Here is a 20,359-nt window from a genome sequence, read left to right as displayed (position 1 = left end):
CTTCTCCGGCGAGCTGGCGTCATTATATATAAATATAAATATAAATATAAATATAAATATAAATATAAATATAAATATATATATAAATATAAATATATATACATTTATATAATTCTTTATATACACTGTACCCTCCTCTGATGATAATACTTAACGATAACGATGTTCTATACGTTTGTACGAAAGTATAGCTTAAGAAAACGAGATGATCGCCCGTACCGATTCTTCAGTCTCAAAGTATCGCGTTAGAAAAGAGAAAACGATAAAATCTTCGGAATCTCTTTTTAAGTCAATTATTTATCTTGAGCGATGATACTCGACTCGTATGATCGTCGTTTAATAATGAAAGCAACGTCACGCTTTGAGACTCTGGAACTCTGCAGGCTCTTTTTAGTGTATTTAGTGTAATAAATAGAACGAATGTTTTGTATATATATATACATATATATATACATACATATATATGTATATATGATCGCACGAAATACTGCGCATACTGTCTGTATAATAATGGAATGAAGACAAGTCAACGTTCGGTCTTCCTGATATCAGCGGCCCGTTAATCTTAGTTACTCATTTATTAATAATTAATTAAGCCCGTATCTGCCCCTGGGACAACAGCTTCTCGTGAAGAACTATCATGAAAGCGTTTTCCTCTTTTTCTTCACGGATCTAAAGGATCTCTTTCGACATGAAAGATCAACGTATTCATGGAGCTTCCACGACAACTCGATCGTGATATACAAAGTGGCCATATTATTACTGTCACTGTTTTCAGACGTGAATGAAACAAATTTCCCATGCAATAATCGATAATAAATTTTTGATACACGTATAAAATGTTTCTTGTGTTTTATAATAAAATTATGAAACTGATCAGCGCTGCGATATTATTAATAATATATCAGGAAAATTTGAAATTTTAAATACTCGTAGAGATGAAAATAACTACGATGAAGATACGAAACTACGTAGTTTTTATAATTAAGCGAATGTACATTTAAAAAGAGAGAAAAGAGAGAAAGAATCAATGTCATAATTTTCAATTAACATCGACGAAAGCGTGCGATTTCGTACGTGTCTTCCATCGCGACAAAAGTTTATAACGGTATATTTTGCGGTAAGCAAAACGAAAGTAACTAAAATAATTTGCTCAAAGCTCATTGAAAGTTACGCGGTTGTAGTCGAGTGAGTTTTTCCCAAGCCAATACTCTTTAGCGATTATATGTAGTCCAAACTCTAGTATTTATACTCGATATCAACCCTTTTTTCCTTTCAATCATAGCGAGTAATAATTATCAAAGGTAAATATGAGTGTCGAGTGTTTATAATAATAAGTACGATATTATACAGCTGTACAATATTATGTAGCTGTAATGGCGTAAGGCATATATTTCTTACAGAAATCCAATTTAATACTGAAAACTGCTTATTTTTAGTATTAAAAGCACTAAACAATAGTGCTTTTATTACTTGAAATAAATAATTAATCACTTCTTTTCAGTATTAAATTTTGATAAGGGACATCGTATTGAACATGTAAGACTAATGTCGAAATCGATCGAAGCAACGAAAGGTTCACGAAAATTGATTACGTAGGCACAAAACGTATAAGGTGATCAATTTCTATCTATTTCGTCGCATCAATTATTCCTTCATGATCGAACATATTCACGTTAAGCTATATTATAAGCTATAAATTCTCATCCGAGTACCACCCATATATCACCATCCTTGTTATTTAAAAAATAAATAAGGATGACATGGTACTCCGAGAGCACCCGGATAGGAATCCAAATATGCCTTTATATGAGAGATTCCTTCAATTTCTTTGTAATCCGATATGATTACTGAGAGTAGTAGCTGAAGGATTTGAATCGGTCCTGCATTTGCGCGCGTGAAGCATTATGGTGCGTGGCATGGTTGATGAAAAATACTTGAACTTGAATGATAGATCTACCGACTTCTTTCTCGCACGTAAGTACGATCACAGTCACATGTTGCTATGAGGAATGTAATTCGACATCGTTCATCGCTTATTATACTATGTGATAAACGGAATAACGAGAGCGAGCTGGAAAACAGCGAAAGAAAAATGCCGATGGTACCCCGGCAGTGCCGACTATATGGAAGTAGGCAGTTTATGGAAGTAGACAGTACGTGCTAGTATAAAGTGTCCTTTTATATGAATAAAAGATTTTGTATGTCATCCTGTGTATTTCTGTGCACCTCGTTATTCATTGTATAAACAATCTCATTCTCGTATAAATAAAAAAAAAATCTCAGTTTGACAAATAATATATAACAATTAGTAATAATAATACACTTTATTTAATTAAATTGTTTTATAATGCTAGGCATTAAAAAAAATCTGCATAAATTGTTTATTTATGTCTTGTGAAGTAACTGCAGTGAGACATCACTTTTCCGTTTTGCGCCTACTAGATTATATCAGATAATAAAATTTAAAAGTTATATTTGTTTTCATTCTGTTTTATTCCATTAATATTGCACGACGAAAGATATAAATTGCCACTTCGAAAAATTATGAGAAAAATTCGAATCTTATACTAGAGAGAAACTTGAGAGAGGCCATGCCGGCCTTTTTCCTCTTACAATCGAAATCGCCCGTACATCTATTTTCACTTTGGGAACTACATGGCTACATACATTTTCTGACACCATCGATAAAATCGTATCGTCGAAAGAAGACGTGGTTCGTCTCTGTAATACAAGACAGAAGCGTGCCGACTATAATTACTAATATATGTCAAAGTCTCTATAATTACTAGCAATCATAGAGACTTTTAATAAATTCAATATCTTTTAAACATATTGCCATTTAAGGCATAATTTAGCAAAAACGAGCAATAGAGGCCCTCCACCATCCCCGCCAATTTTATCCTCTTTTCTGATGATTCGAGGATCCTCTTTTCTTTGTAAGTATATTCACTCATAAAACAAGCAAGCTAATAAATTTAATAGCCCGTTTTGCAGATAAGTATATTTTAAATTTATTTTTTTATTTTTATGTCTAATTATTTTATTGTATTTTGCTAATGAAATTGCAATAACTTTTTAAATATTATTCTTTATTGTATTATCTTTTATACAATTCGATATTACAATTATAATAATTATTTACAATACAATATATAATTATCAATATTGTTCAAAATATAATAAAAATGATAATATAGGAACATAATTAACAAATTTTTGTAATGCGGGATTATATGAAAACGTCGAAAATACGATAACACAACTTTTTCTAAACTAATGTTTAATTAATGAAATATTGATAAACATAGAAGAAATACTAACAACAATTAGATCATATTTATTATTAATTATTTACTATTAATTAATTTACTATTAATTAATTTACTATTAATTAAAGTAATTTATTATAACAGCACTTTCATCGCGTTCAAGATATCTCAATAATTTCATCATATCAAAATCCTTCTGCCTCATGATATGCTGATAGTATCCAATACAAAGAAGAACAATCTTCATAATGGAAAGCGAACTTAATGTATTCTGATTCTACATAAATTTTACAAGATCCATTTGCAAAAAAAAGTAAGCAATCGTCAAATAATGATCTTGTTACAGGACTGCGATGTAATCTGAAACCCGAAACCCGAATCTTTCAAACTACTTTCAAACTAGCGATGATAATAATTTTGGCAGCATGTCAATTATCATTTTTATCACATCTTTAACATAATATTAAAATTCGCAAGAAAATATATTCCACACGTGACAAAAATCATCTCTCTTATTAAAAATAAACGGATAGAATAATTTTCGTATGCAACAGTGGTTACAAAGGAATATATTTAATAATAATAAAATACATGCGTTATTGTAATTTTTTATATGTATGGATACAAAAGTTTCTTGGGTACTAACTGTTCGAGATGAGCCGAATTCGATAATAACGGGATTTTAAAAAATATTTATATTGAAAAATTTATTATGTAAAATTTAACAATTCTTTATTTTTCAAAAATTACAATGATTAATGTTCTGCTAATATACAGAGGGTATACATTCGGCTTATCTTAAATTTTTTGTACTTATACATTTAAAATTCAACTCATGTAATCACGATAACATTGTTAACTATAAAGAATTTTGAAAAAAATTATGTAAATATTGACAAAAATCAATATTCGTTAAATATAATATCTGCATATATTTTATCATAAAAAAATGTATGTACATATAAATAAAAATATTCTGCAATGGCAGGATGTCCAAAAATGTCCTAAAAATGATTTTAAAATAAGAGTTAGAAAATTAAATATACACATTTGTAACCATATTTTGATTACGAATGTAAGAGTAATCATCGAAACATTATAAGCAAATTATTTGTATAAAATTTAAATTTGTTTACTTAATAATTTGAATAATTCAAACAAATAATAATTATATATCCATATCACATAATATTATAAATTTCTATTGTTATTAACACAGTACTATTTTTTGCTAATTATATTATTATTATTAATGGAAAAACGTTTAATAAAACAAAGAAAGCAAAAATTATGTTAAAATATACCACTGAATGTTATAACTTGACTTTAAAATATATAGCAATTATCATTAACAAAATTGTTATTACCAGTAATTGCAGATAAGAAAACCCGAAATTAATTACAATCCTGCATAAGAATCTTCGAAGAGACACCAAACTAGACTTCACGAATAAACTTCACGAAAAGCGATGAGAAATAATTCTCCACGATGAAAATAATTTCGACTTTCCATCGGTACAAATTACGTAATCAGTTAGCATCCATTTGATGCGAGAGATAGCGATATGATGCCTTTGCATATAATAAATTGTTCACTAAAATATACTCGTAATTTTATAATGTTAAAAATGTAAATATTGAAAAGCAAGTAAGAGTTAATATTTAACCATTGCTTCAGTCAAAGCTCCAATCTTTATGAGTTATTTAATAAATTTGTATTAAATACAAAGAAAAAATGATGATTATTCTAAATATCAAATTTTTAATAAGAAGTTACTTAATTAAATTATTAATGACTTATTGATATACAAAATAAAATCTAAATAAAAAATTGATATACAAAATAAAATCTAAATAAAAAAATGTTTAATTTAAATTATCAAATTTATTAATCAATAAACAATTTTTGTTTTTTTATGTTATTATATGTTTCGTCGATTTTGTATAATTTACATCAATCATGCAACAATTTTTATGAAATATTTTTTTATGACAAGATAAATACTATTTATTGTATTGAATAGATATTCAATCAAATTGAATAGGTATTCAATACGGATATATATATTCCAGTAAATGTATAACTAATCCGGAAAAAAATGTTTTATATATAATTATATAAAATTATATAAAATTATATAATTATATAAAATTATACATAATCGTATAAAAAAATGACATATTTTATATACAATTATATATCATTATATATAAAATATGTTCATATATATAACATTTTTTTCCTGGAAATTGTTGTGCAAATTACAAAAGTAAATATGATTATAGCATCTGGACAGTTTATATAAATTTTATATTATGTATTTAATATTATTATACATACATTTATTTACAATAAAGTTAATTACAATATTAAAGCGTTGCATAATTTGTGTATGCATTTGTGTATAGAATTATAAAAAAGTTTAATTTCAGCTGAAAGTTTAATAAAATATGAAATTAATTTAGTTTATATTCGATAATTTTATATTCGATAATTGAAACGGATTCTGATAATTAAATAAAACTTAAAATTTACTTTTAATTTAATATTTAAATTAAAACTTTTAATTTAAAATTTTATTCAATTTTTAATCCCTCATTTCTAATTATCAAGTGTGTACATATGACGTGTTTAGTCCTACCTGTCTATACTTCTATCATCCTATTTACATAGTCTCTACTTATCGTCTATACTTATTGTCCTATCCGCATTTTCATTTATTCATGCCTATTCGCGGATACCTACCTTCACTCGTGTATTCCTACCTACATTATTTCATAAATGTGCAACACCGCGAATATATAATATACGTTAATGATATTCAGAGAAAGATCTTCGATTGTAAAATTCTTCAATATAATTGGTTCTTGCTTTTGGTTCCTTGTGGATTTAAATGTACAAACCAATACACATAGAAGAATTTTACAACATTTGCAAAGCAGCTTTCTCTACTAAACGCAGCTAATGTCTACTCATATATCCTATCGCATATAAATAAACACTGGGATAACTTAATCGCGATCATATTAATAATAAATAAGCAATAAGCAATAATATAATTAAAACAAGCTTCTTCAATCTTTAAAATGCAAAAAAAAATTAATAAATAATAGGGCTAATAAGTGTCAGCGCGGATAATTAAGCGCAAGTTTTGTAGATTTTTTTTTAATCAGTCAAACTTGCACCGCGCTGTCTTTCATTAGTCCTGTTATTTGTTAGTTTTTTGTATTTTAAATAACTCTTAAAAAATATAAGAACTCGCAATTTGCAAGTAAATTACCCTCCCGAATATTCAGTTTATCTTTTACAAATTTACTAGATTGGTGTCGCACCTACCTCTCAATAAGCAGAATCTAAAATTGACGCATAAGACTTAACATAACTTTAAGATATCTTTAAGAATTCTTTAAGAAATATATTTCATAAAGAATTCTGAAAGATATCTTAAAATTGTCTTATGCGTCAATTTTAGACATTCTGCTCACTGGGCTCATAAAGAGATTCTTTTCTTTCTTCTAGCCAGATTGAACTAATCTTTCATTGCTCCTGGCCAACATTCTGGCTTCATAAGCCAAAAATCGACAACAAGGAGAAATACTCCTTTTCGCTGTCGACTAATATCGCCGGCAATAAGCGTAAGACTTTACGTTTTTACATGATGCGCGGAATACGAACGCGTCGCGAAGAGGCCATCATATTAATAAAATAGATTAAATATTAACATAAATAATTCATCATTCATTAACCATATTATTCATCATTCATCATATCATTAATAATAATAATAATAACAATTCTATTAAAATACGAATAAATTTCGTGTTTATTTTCTATTCGCGTTTATTCAAAATCAAAAATATAAAATATTCGACTAAATATAAATCTAAATTTTAAAAAAATCTTCATGTCAATAAAGTTTTTTTATTTCAAGAGTCTCAAATATTATGAAACTAAATTAAATTGTTTAATGTAAATTTTATAATATAATTAAAAAGACTTATTTAAAAATAAATGATTGAAAATTACTAAATCGATTATCATCCGATAAAATTCAAAACCTATATATACGTATTTTTAACGATTCGAACGATTCGTTATTGAATCTCATCTCAAAACATGTGGAAATGAGAAATACAGATGAATGATGTAAGATTCGAAAGAGACAATTTTTCTTCATTTCAATAAATATATCCCTTGTATATTATTCAAATCATTTTTGTATATTATTCAAATAATTTTTTTGAATAATTTATTATTTCAAAATAAAGTATTTTAAGTCATACAAAACTCTGAACGCGATTTTAAAATAGTTATAAGATAAAATTCTTATATTTTTTGATAAAATGTATTAGATCTTACATCATGTTACTGCCGGTACAAAATCCAGTTACTACATATGAATAAGTTATAAAAAGATTAAACTGGAAGTGCATTGAGATAAATAATAATAATTAATAAACGTAAAATGTCTTTTACAGAAAAGCGAGATTAATAAATTATATTACAATTTTTGTTATCATTTCATTAATAAGACGTATACAAATAAATGTGAAGAAAGAAGAAATTTCTTAGAAAACAATTCATATTATAGGTATATGTACTATGTATGTAGTGTATAGATATTGCTTTTCTGTACTAACTTATATAAAACTTAATTCTGAATGAATATTTGAGAATAAGATAGATAGGAAAAATAAGAAAACAATATTTATTAAACTGTAATAAACATTTTTCTATATAACGATAGCTATAGAAAATAATTTCATATATTCTAATTATTATTTTATATAAGCTTTATATTTTTTAATTTCTCGTATTTCATATATTTCAAAAATACAAATATTTTATCCTCTTTCGTTTTAACTTCCAAGATTATTTTAATGTAAAAAATGATCATCGAAAAAACCTATTTTTTAATTATATTTTTGTAATTACTTAATAACAAAGCGTTTACATTAACACATATGAATTTACAATTAGTACACAAAATTTGAACTAAATTTAATAATAATTAGAAATAATTTAAAATGTTCCGGTAAAAAATTTTTCATGCATAAATAAATGCATGAATCATGTATAAATATGTATAAATATACATAAATATCCATAAACACATATATAATCATATATGAAATATGTTCAACATGTTCATACATCCCTCTCTCTTTTTTGTAAAATTATTTTTTAGTATAATAGAAATAGAAATAGTAATAATTTTTAGTATAATAGAAATAGTAATGTGAAAATATTAAAAATAATTAAAAGAATAATTTTTATACTATTTGTTTTTTAAAAAATCAAGTTTGAATAAATGTAAAAAAATTACTTATGTATAATTATATATAAAATTATGCATATATATTATAATAATTGTGTTTGAGCAATTTTTATTACATTTTTCCAATACGAAAATTAACCCTTTAATTATTTTTATTCACATTACTATTATTATTTCTGTTACATTAAAAAGTAATTTTATAAAAGAAAAAAGATGTATGAACATATAAAAGATGTATGGACATATTTCGTATATACATGTTTATTCATGTATGAAAAATTTTTTACTGAGTAACATGACATTATAAATTTAACAGTGCACAATAAATTCCATATAATAAAGAGATATCCAGGATCAAGTTTATCCCAATCTGTTATTACTCATTTATTTTAAGGCAACGGATGTATGGAATGCTATACGAACAGTATATTTATATATATTTAATAAATTGATGCATATGCATCTATAGATACGTAATTAATAAAATTACCACATATCCGTTATCCCAATAAAAACATTAATTTACCACTCACAAATCCGATGCGCAACAGTGGAATTATATCAGCAACGGTGATTCTGTAACAAAAAGAATAAGAAATTCAAATTAAAACAGAGTAAAAAAAAATCAATCAATATTTCAAAAAATATTTACAAAGTTCTCTTGAAAATAAAATCATATAATATTCAAAATAATATAATTTTTATAAGCATTGAATTTTTTAATTCACCATTCAGTTATAATATATTTATAAAAACAATTATATATTTTCTTAAAAATACATGTTTATAAAGTTTCAAAATAATTTTAAAATAATCCTTTTATTCTAATTATTATTTTTAAATTATTAAAATGAAACTACTGAAGAATAAATTTAAAAGAAAAAGAATACAGATGATACATAAGTAAAAAATAATATTTACCTTAAGGGTGCTCTGCCGGTGCCTGATATCTCTCCCAGATTTCCACCTTCTCTCAGAATAAGGTTGACATCCTCTCGCACAGGACACTCGCGTAAAACACTCGCGAATAATACACTATAATCGCGCGCGGACTATAACTTGAATCCGATAACTTAAACGGCACTCTCAAACGCGCGACGCGACGAACTGGCTGCGGTTCATTTATTTTCAAGTAAATTGGCGACGAGGATACGTTAGTTTCCTCATTGGATTTTTACACGAAGAGAAGGATTTTACTCAAGTACCTAAAAATTTATCTAGAAATATCATTCAGATAGATCCGAAAATTTTTAGAAAATTTATTTAAGAAAAACCGTTTTTTTCATGTAAATATTCTCTGGATACCGAGCCCTTCCACCACAATTGTACCCGTGAGAGAGAAAATAATATGAAAAATGTAATACATGTAGTTATTATCTATATTACTATGCAATTATTACTATGCAATCGGTTAACTTTTAGAAAAGAATATCAAACGTCTGCAATTAGTTATCATTATGAAATAAATTCATTATGAAATAAATTGAACCTTTTATTTATAGATGATATATGTAAGATATATGTAAAATGATTAGAGTCAATGAAATGGGTTAGAGATTAATAAAAAAGAGAAACATTTCTTTTATTATCGATAAATACTTTCAAAGTTACGTTTAATTTTTAAACGGATCGTATAACTAAAGATGCAAAAAAACAAAAAATTAATTACATTATTAAATTACATTAATTGTAAAAGCAAGAATTGCATTATTTGCATGAGAGTATTCATACTAACATTGCTTTTTTATAACTCGTGTGATACGTTTGTACAGACAAGTAGCCGTTTTTCTTCATATTTCTTTTTGAAACATACAATAATCGCTAAAAATACTAGATGTCATACGAAATGTTGTATTTTATGAATATTCACATAATATGATTACTAGTATGATTAATTATTCATAAAATACAACGTTTCATATTACATTTGGCATTCTTCGCGATAAGATTTCACAAAGTAATGTGAAAAAGAGACAACTATCTACTTGTACGAATCTTGATAAGAGAATGACTGCTCAGTAACTACGCGTAACGTAAACATGACGCGCCACCCTGTGCCATCTCCTCCCCAAGGTCGCACGCCGACCGTCTAACTGACGAAATATTAACGCGTATTACGGAGTAAAATAATATATTCTTTACATTTTTAATGTTCTCCGATAAATGAAATAATTTCTTATATGTATCTAATTTTAGCGACGCGAGTCATTTAATCATGATATCATAATTATATTGTGATACACCAAGGAACATATTTGACGTTTATTTTATAATTTTAAATATTTCGTATCAATTACAATGTGCTGACAAAAAGCAAGAAGTAAAAAGAGGTTTTTACTAGCGTGGAATAATAATCTAAGAAATAAAAACCATGCAATAAATTTATTAACTCTTAGTTTTAGGCAACCTTACGTAATTCACGTTCCTAGGTATTTGATTTTCATTAATTAATGCGACACCCGGAGCGACTCGTAAAACACATTCGTCTCTCTCCGCACTCGCCGAGCGAATGCCGAAGTGATGACGTAGTCAATCACCGCGCCACGCGGCACGTTCCCCCATCCTGTTCGCCGCGTGATCTCTCCCCGCGCTGTTCGCCCAACTGTCGCGTATGAAAAATATTTACGGTTTATTCAATTATTCGTATTTGATATGATTTTAACAAATGGGTATCGCCGCATATTTTGCATTTTGCTTTGTGGCATGTCTGGCACAATCCTATATTACTTGCAGGATGGGGAAGCGTGCCGCGCAATGGTTGATCACTTCGGCATTCGATCGGCGATCTCGGAGGGAGATGGACGTGTTTTACGTCCATCGACGTGTCGCATTAATTAATGAAAATTAGATACCTAGGAACGCGAATTACGTAAGGTTGCCTAAAGCTAAGGAGTGTACTAAGGGTTAATAGATTTTATTGCACGGTTTTTATTTCTTAGATTTATTTTACGCTAGTAAAAACCTTTTTTTACTTCTTGCTTTTTGTCAGCACATTGTGATTGATAAATATTTAAAATTATAAAATTATAAAATGAACATCAAATATGTTCCTTGGTGTATCACGATATAAATATGATTAATGCACACATTAAACGATTCGCGTCGCTAAAACTAGATACATATAAGAAATTGTTTCATTTATCGGAGAACATTAAAAATGTAAAGAATATATTATTTTACTTCGTAATATTTAATATTTCGTTAATATTTCGGCAGTTAAATGGTTGGCGCGCGACCTTGGGATGGGGATGGCACGGAGCGGCGCATCATGTTTACGTTACGCGTATTTTAATTACCGAGCAGTCATTTTCTTACCGAAATTCGTACAAGAAGATAATCGCATCGCGTGCAGCTCTTTTTCACTTTGTGAAATTTTATCGCGAAGAATGTTAAATATAACGAAATATATACGAAATGTTATATGAATAATTAATTATGAATAATTAAGTCATACTAGTAATCACATTATGTGAATATTCATAAAATACATTTCGTATTAATCTAGCATTTTCTGCGATTATTATATGTATTTCAAAAAGAAATGTGAAGAAGAATGGCACGCGACACGGCTATTTGTACGAATGGTATCACACGAATTATAAAAAAGCAATGTTAATATGAACTCTCATGCAAATAACGCAATTCCTGCTTTCACAATTAATATAGTTCAATAATTAATTTTTTGTTTTTCTGCATCTTTCGTATGATCTATTTAAAAATTAAACGTAACTTTGAAACTGTTTATCGATAATAAAAGAAATGTTTCTCTTTTTTATTAATCTCTAACCCATTTCTTTGACTCTAATCATATCTTATAGATAACATTTAGGTTCAATTTATTGCTCTTTTATCTGCTCTGAATTTATTTTTGTAACAGACAAATTGCAGACATGTGTTTGATATTCGTTTCTAAAAGTTGTATAATAATTGCATAGTAATATAAATAATAACTACATGTATTACATTTTTCACATTATCTTCCCTCTCACGACCTTGACATGGTGGGAGGGTTCAGTACTCAGAGGATATTTACACGAAAAGAAGGGTTTTTCTCAAGTATAAAAAAATTTTCGGATCTATCTGAATGATATTTCTAGATAAATTTTTAAATACTTGATTAAAATCGTTCTTTTTGCGTAAAAATCCAACGATGGGGAGGCTAATACCTACCCTCGCCGCCGATTTATTTGAAAATGAACGAACCGCAGCCGGTTCGTCGCGTCGCGCGTTTGCATCGGGAGTGAGTGTCGTTTAAGTTATTGAACTCAAGTTATAGTCCGCGCGCGATTATAGTGTATTATTCGCGAGTGTTTTACGTGAGTGTTCTGTGCGAGAGGATGCCAACTCTATTCTGAGAGGAGGAGATCTGAGAGAAGCATCAGGCACGGGCAATCTTGTGGTAAATATTTTTTTTTCTTGTGTAAAATTAACCTTTTTTTGCTTGTTTTTATATCATTTTATTTGGTAATGATTTAAAAATGATTGTTAAATAAAATGATTTGAATAATTATATATTCTATAAAATAATATTATATAAAATTATCTATAAAATAATTCTATAAAATATTTCTATAAAATAATTATGTATTCTCTAAAGTAATTATATATATTCTCTAAAATTAATTATATGTGTTCTCTAAAGATCTTAGCAAAAGTAAATTTATATAAAATTTTAAAATAATTTTAAAATAATTCTCCTTTTATTTAAATTAGATAATACAATAAAGAATAATATTTAAAAAGTTATTGCAATTTCATTAGCGAAATACAATAAAATAATTAGACATAAAAATAAAAAAATAAATTAAAGATAACTTAAGATACTATTTACCTGCAAAAACGGACTGCTAAATTTATTTGTATCTTGTTTGTTTTATGGGTGAATATAAAAAAAAAGGGACCGATAAAATTGATAGGGATGGTGGAGGGCCTCTATAGTTTGTTTTTGTTAAATTATGCCTTAAATGGACAATGTTTAGAAGATATTGAATTTATTAAAAGTCTCTATAATGCTAGTAATTATAGAGACTTTGACATATACTAGTAATTATAGTCGACACGCTTCTGTCCTGAGGATGTATTACAGAGATGAACCATGTCTATTTTCGATGATACGATTTTATCGATAGTATCAGAAAATGTATGTAATCATGTAGTTCCTAAACTGAAAATGGATGTACTGGCGGTAGTGTACGGGTGATTTCGATGGAAAAGGCCAGCATGATCTCTTTCCTGTTATCGTCGAAATCCGCTCGAGGTTTCTTTCTGCTTATACATTCATAAGTTGTTTAATATTTCATCCATCTAAAGTTCCGGATTTAGGGTTGCCAATATCAGGAAACAAATTCTATATTTCTGTGGCGAGCCGGCCGCATGAACAATTTCGCACGAAAATTTAAGCATTGGACGGACATACCGAACTATTTTATGTTAGAAACAAAAAGACGAATATATAAACGTACATTTCTACAAAATAAATGCAGCAGCGAGACGCGTAATTATATGAAAACGTTCTAAATTGGTATCACGAACACCGGGCGGCCGAGGGTTATGTTCCTAGACGAACACACGTTGGCAACAAGTGTTTTGACGCATTGTTGAAGTCAGTCAAAGTGGTATTTTCTTTCGGTGTTCGCGTAGGGAAAAGACATTGTGTTCTGTGATTTTCGAGCAAGATACGCGAAGGAACCGTTGTCAACGAACGATGGAGGCCGGTGCGAGTACAGGTACTCGTACGACGCGATTTATGATGGAAGGTGTCGGCGCCCGAGTGATTCGTGGACCGGAATGGAAATGGGGAAAACAGGTTAGGTTGAGAGGTTAAGTGCGTTAAACGCGATTTGTTTGAGACAACGCGATGTTTTTCATTCGCAAGATTAATAGCAATAAATACTCCCACATTTTCTGTTTTCTGCAATAATAGCTCAATAATTTTTTTCAGAAAATTGCGCTCGTAAAAAACTAATTTAATTCGCTGCAAGGTTACTCCGATTGTTGTTTATGTCATGTAACATTTATATTTAATTGAATTATAGATTTGTTGCATACTTACTTAAATTACTATTAGAGTTTACAATAATATATATCAATGTACGTGATTTTTAATAGGCTGATCATTGTACAAAAATAGAAGTAACATCTTCATTTTTAATCATGTATATTTTACTAGTAACGATTGCCATATTGTCAAGAAATTTCCTTGTATTAGTAACAGATTTAAAGGATATTTTAATTATTGTTTTTCAATTTCATTTAAAAGGATGGCGGAGAAGGTCATGTGGGTACTGTGAGAAATTTTGAATCACCAGAAGAGGTTGTGGTTGTTTGGGATAATGGCACAGCAGCCAATTATCGATGCTCTGGAGCCTTTGATCTGCGTATTCTGGATTCTGCACCAACAGGAGTGAAACATGATGGTACAATGTGTGATACTTGTCGTCAGCAGCCTATTTTTGGTATTAGGTGGAAATGTGCTGAATGTGGCAACTATGATCTTTGTTCCATTTGTTATCATGGAGATAAACATCATCTACGTCATAGATTTTTTCGTATTGCTACACCAGGAAGTGAAAGAGTTTTACTAGAGCCTCGTAGGAAAAGCAAAAAGGTATAAATCATGGTTCTTAATTTTATTATTTGAAAATTACTTGTTACATCATGTTTTGTTAATTAATACTTTAATATAGATTGGAATTCGTGGTATATTTCCTGGTGCAAGAGTTGTACGAGGCGTGGACTGGCAATGGGAAGATCAGGATGGTGGAAATGGCCGTCGAGGAAAAGTTAATGAAATACAAGACTGGTCTGCGGCTAGTCCACGTTCAGCGGCTTACGTTATTTGGGATAATGGTGCTAAAAATTTGTATAGAGTCGGCTTTGAAGGAATGGTTAATATTACAATATTAATTGCTTTATATTAAAGATAGTTTTAAACGCTTTATATAAAAATTACTTTTTATTATAATATATTATGTTCTTTTTATTTTAGGCTGATTTAAAAGTGGTCAGTGATGCAAAAGGACAAACGGTATATAGAGATCATTTGCCATTGTTAGGTGAACAAGGTCCAGGTCGGACAGGACCTCATGGTTTGCAAATTGGTGATCAGGTAAATAGTTCACGATGTGTCCGTTATGTAAAAAAAAGGAGCATACAACGTAAAACAATGTAAAAATTATAATTATTTTTTATATTTATAGGTTAATGTCGATTTAGAGTTAGAAATTGTACAATCTCTACAACATGGCCATGGAGGTTGGACAGATGGCATGTTTGAATGTCTCGGCACTACAGGAACAGTTGTCGGTATCGATGAAGATCATGACATTGTTGTCTCATATCCAAGTGGTAATCGATGGACTTTCAATCCTGCTGTACTCACCAAAGTCCAGATACCTGTCCCTGTTACTAGTTCGAGTTCTGACAATCAGACATTTGCTGTTGGAGATTTAGTTCAAATATGTCACGATATAGAAAAAATTAAATTTCTCCAACGTGGTCATGGGGAATGGGCTGAGGCAATGGCTCCAGTAAGCATTTTAAAATAATAAAACTGCTGAATTTAATTCTATTTGTTTTTATATCTTATGCTTATTCTGAATGACTTTTTGTAGACTTTAGGAAAGATAGGTAGAGTACAACAAATATATCATGATGGAGATTTAAAAGTGGAAGTCTGTAGTACATCATGGACATATAATCCTCAAGCTGTTACAAAAGTTGCTAGTAGCGATGGAAGTGTTCCAGGAAATAGTAGTGGTGGTAAGTGTAATAAACTACTGAACTAATTAATTAGTTTTATTATATATTTTAATTTTATTATATATTTCTAATTTACTATACGAAGTAACTTATGCATTGTTTTGGTTTCTAGAACGATTATCAGCATTATTAAAGAAATTATTTGAGACACATGTTTCTGGTGATGTCAATGAAGAATTAGTAAAAACTGCAGCAAATGGCGACGCCACTAAGTGCGAAGAATGCTTAAAAAGGCCAGAAGCCGATGTTAACGGTGTATTTGCTGGCCACACCGCCTTGCAAGCTGCAAGTCAAAACGGTCATTTAGAAGTTATTAAAATACTTCTTCGATATAGCGCAGATGTAGAAATGGAAGTAAGTATTTTTTACAAATCACATGAAGATAATAAATACACACTAGATTGTATTTTTTTCACTTATGTTCGTGTTTTTAAAAAAAATAGGATAAAGATGGCGATAGAGCCGTACATCATGCTGCTTTTGGAGATGAGCCAGGTGTTATGGCGCTTCTCGCTGGTGCCGGCGCTGATTTAAATGCTCGAAATAAAAGACGTCAGACAGCTCTTCATATTGCAGTTAATAAAGGACACGCCGGTGTTGTGCGAACTTTATTGGAATTAGGCTGCCATCCGAGTTTACAGGTAAGTTGTGCATGCAATTTATTATTTTATACTAGCAAAAATTCTTTAGCATTTATTTTCTTTAGCATTTATTTCTTTAGCATTAATTTCAGAATGCTATATGTATATATCTTATTAAATGTTTTTATTATATATTATACGAATTAAAAACTATCCCTGTATTAGATATATTTTGGAATATTGTGCAATAAAAAATATTTTAACTACAGGATTCCGCGAATAATAGTCTTATTATATTTTTATAATAAGAGTTATAAGTTTATATAATTTAAATAATTATAATTTAAATTATATTTAATAGTAATTATTTATTAATAATAAATAGATTATTTTAATGTTGAAAATAGCTCTAATAATGATGAACAAGATAATATTTTTATTCACTTGTTTAAAAGCTTTTTTATAATACCATATATATATAGTAGCAAATATTTTATATGTATAAACGTCATATTAATATTTTATTAATAATTACGATCAGAGGAATTGCATAGAATCAACTCCGATACGATAACGTAAGCTTAAAACAATTCTGTTTATATAGTCACGAAGTAAATCAACGACTTAGAGAAAACCGCGGGTTTATTGTAGGAGATTGTACTGGAATGAAATCTCGTGAAATATAACCATAGGCGGAGGTTTCGGTGGCGGGCCGCAAGGGAGGATAAAGGAAAAAGGGGTAGGGGTTGTTTATTTTATTCTTGAACTGTCTGAACATGATATATTTGTGGTATTCCGCCCTCCAATGATTTATGCCGGTCTGAAACTGCGTAAACGAACACCTCCTGCTACAATCCTTTTTTCTCTCTCTTTTAACATTTTGTTTCGTTTTCTTTCTCTCATTTTGTACCCGATGTGCAATCCTTTTTGTATGTAATTTCATTATTTAATAGCTAACTGTAAATTATATTAATATTGTAATCTATGACGAATTAAGTTTTCTATTTCCATAAAAATCTGCTGAAGTTTTATATTTTACAAAGGGAATTCTTTTGAATTAAAAAAAAATTTTTTTGCAATTTTGTATTATTTATACAATAATTATTAAATTTAAAAAGTAAGAGAAAGAAAAAAAAGAAGCATTTTTACGAAGCAGCTTTTTAATTGGGTATATTCTATTTATAAATTTGTATCATATAATGTGATATATATATATATATACACACATTGGAAAGATAAATATATATCTTTCTTTCTTTTCGTGAAAATATTTTTCATAAGTCGAATATGTAACGGCACCGTAAACGCGACTTACTCAAAATAAAGAAAATTTGAGATGGGAAGGAGACATAACAAGGGTAAGAAAAATAAAACGAAGAAGAGAAGGGTTGCGAAGAATAAAAGGAAAAAAGTGAATAGTGTTGAAGAAGGAAGAAGATTTCAATCAGAGTATATCAGCATATATATTACTCTTCTTGCCGATATTTGAGAGCAGAATTTGTAGGATTCTCGGATACGCTGTATTTTATTATTGATAACATCAGAGATGCTTGTGAATCCTCCTCACGTTAAACAATCAACTGTGTGAATGTTTATTGATATTGCAAATGCTTACTTAAAGCATTGATATACACCATATTTTTTCATCTTCACATCCGTGGTCGTAATACATTTGATTTATTTTCCTTTTGTTTGATATTCATTTTATTGTTTAGATATATTACGCAAAGTGTAACATATTTTGCTTTCATAATTTTATATTGACTACATCTTGTTGTTTTTTGATATTTGTGCGATATTTGCGCACGAGTGCCGGATGTGCGAATGTGAATTAGTGTTAATTCACCTTTGTTACACGAGTATCTCCTCATTTGCAGGAGACTTAATTAATTCAGTTATCTGCCTCGAGGAAGCCTCGAATTCCACCTGCGTTACGAGTGTCGCGGGATTGTGTTTGAGAATACGTGTTGCGCATAATCAAGATGCGCTATGTATATTTGGTCCTCTAGCAATGGGGTATAACACTGCGGATCCCTATTTCCCTTCGAAACAATTCGAAACCTGAAGACAACTAGGAAACGTTTTCTGTGATAAACAACATTTACGTGTTCGGCATTTATTGACGATTATTTTTTCTATTTATTTTACATTTTTTCTAAAATTATCTTAGAACATTCTAAAATGATTTCCTAATTTTTCACTAATTTTTTAAATTTAGAAATACATAATTTTTTAAATATTAAGTAACGTTTCTATAAACATTACTTTATAAAGATATAGAAATTTGTTTGAAGAGTTCGTTAGAAAAGTGCATATAAGTAATTACATTAAATTATTGCAAAAGCTTTTTCTTCCGCCAACAGTTTACAGAAGTAATTAAGAAAGTTAGGCAATAGCCTTCTCATTTTCATAATCACCGCACAAAATGGTATAAATTAACAGTAAATGTAAATCAACGGTGTTTTTACGCGATGCCAGGGTGTATTGCGACCGTCATGAAATACCGTTCATATATTTTATCAGGCATAAGACTCGTGAAAATATGCTTGCATTAGCGCTCGCGAAATTACGATTCATGTCTGTTTCTTCTCAGTTACGCTCTTATTCCACATTTACAGTCGACATTTGCATAATTGCTCTTTTTAAAAGCAATAAGAAAACTTCTTGATAAAAAATTATTTGTTGTTGAAACACGGAGCTCTTAAAAAGTTTTATTATTTAGTTTATTTTTATGAAATCTTTCCATAAAGATAGAGATCTCAAAACTGTAATTGAAGCATCATAGTTCTTATTTGATGTTTATAATATTTATATGTAATTGTTGTTTTATAGTAACTGCCGATAATCCTTCTGCGATCTTATTTCATTCTCTCTCGCAAAAGTTTTTAAAAGAAAACTTTTTTCCGCGTTGCCATCGTCGAGCGTACTCCTCGTGAAGAAATACAATTTCAACGATCACGTACGTATGTAGCAGACAAGAAAGGCAGACTTTCGCGTTCGGCACGTGTGCGAAATTCCGACAAGTCGATCCGACAATACTGGCGTGGGCGGAGAGAGGGAATGGAGGGACGAGGAGAATTTTTGCGATCACGCTATCATCCTGTCTGCTTCGTTGAAGGATCGGACTAATCGAAATACCGGACGTCTTTGGAGCTGCTACGTGTGTAGGTATTCTCTGCGAGTGTAGCAACCCTTCATTGCTGCCGTTAAAATCGAGCTAGTCATCCTTATGGCTTCCGTTGTTCATTTCGGGATATCCGAGGAAAAATATTGAGATGGTCCAGCTGTAAAGCTTTTATCTTTGATATTGATTGTTCGTCTTTTCTTTTTCTTACAACTGATTGAAAGAAGACAATCTGAAAATTATCGTGAAGATCAGAATGAAAGAGATTATTAAAACATTATCTATTTGTCCTAATAATATTATATATATATATATATATATATATATATATATATATATATA

At 29.2% G+C, this 20,359-nt stretch overlaps 1 protein-coding gene across 1 annotated transcript in view; it reads left to right on the top strand.

Annotated features, from left to right (window-relative positions):
- Positions 1–14,255: 14,255 nt before the first annotated feature.
- LOC105621032 (E3 ubiquitin-protein ligase mib1) overlaps positions 14,256–20,359 on the top strand; it is a 75,923-nt gene continuing 69,819 nt past the window's right edge. Inside the window, exons 1-8 of the mRNA XM_012202508.1 lie at positions 14,256–14,357; positions 14,811–15,158; positions 15,238–15,438; positions 15,540–15,659; positions 15,751–16,080; positions 16,165–16,312; positions 16,425–16,666; positions 16,756–16,953. Coding sequence (XP_012057898.1) covers positions 14,256–14,357; positions 14,811–15,158; positions 15,238–15,438; positions 15,540–15,659; positions 15,751–16,080; positions 16,165–16,312; positions 16,425–16,666; positions 16,756–16,953 — 1,689 coding nt within the window. The remainder of the gene's footprint in view (positions 14,358–14,810; positions 15,159–15,237; positions 15,439–15,539; positions 15,660–15,750; positions 16,081–16,164; positions 16,313–16,424; positions 16,667–16,755; positions 16,954–20,359) is intronic.

The sequence above is a fragment of the Atta cephalotes genome, assembly GCF_000143395.1.
Source record: "Atta cephalotes unplaced genomic scaffold scaffold00031, whole genome shotgun sequence".
Classification (NCBI taxonomy): Eukaryota; Metazoa; Arthropoda; class Insecta; order Hymenoptera; family Formicidae; genus Atta; species Atta cephalotes.
The sequence above is the reverse complement of the archived record's forward strand: the minus strand, read 5'-3'. Positions and strand labels throughout refer to the sequence as shown.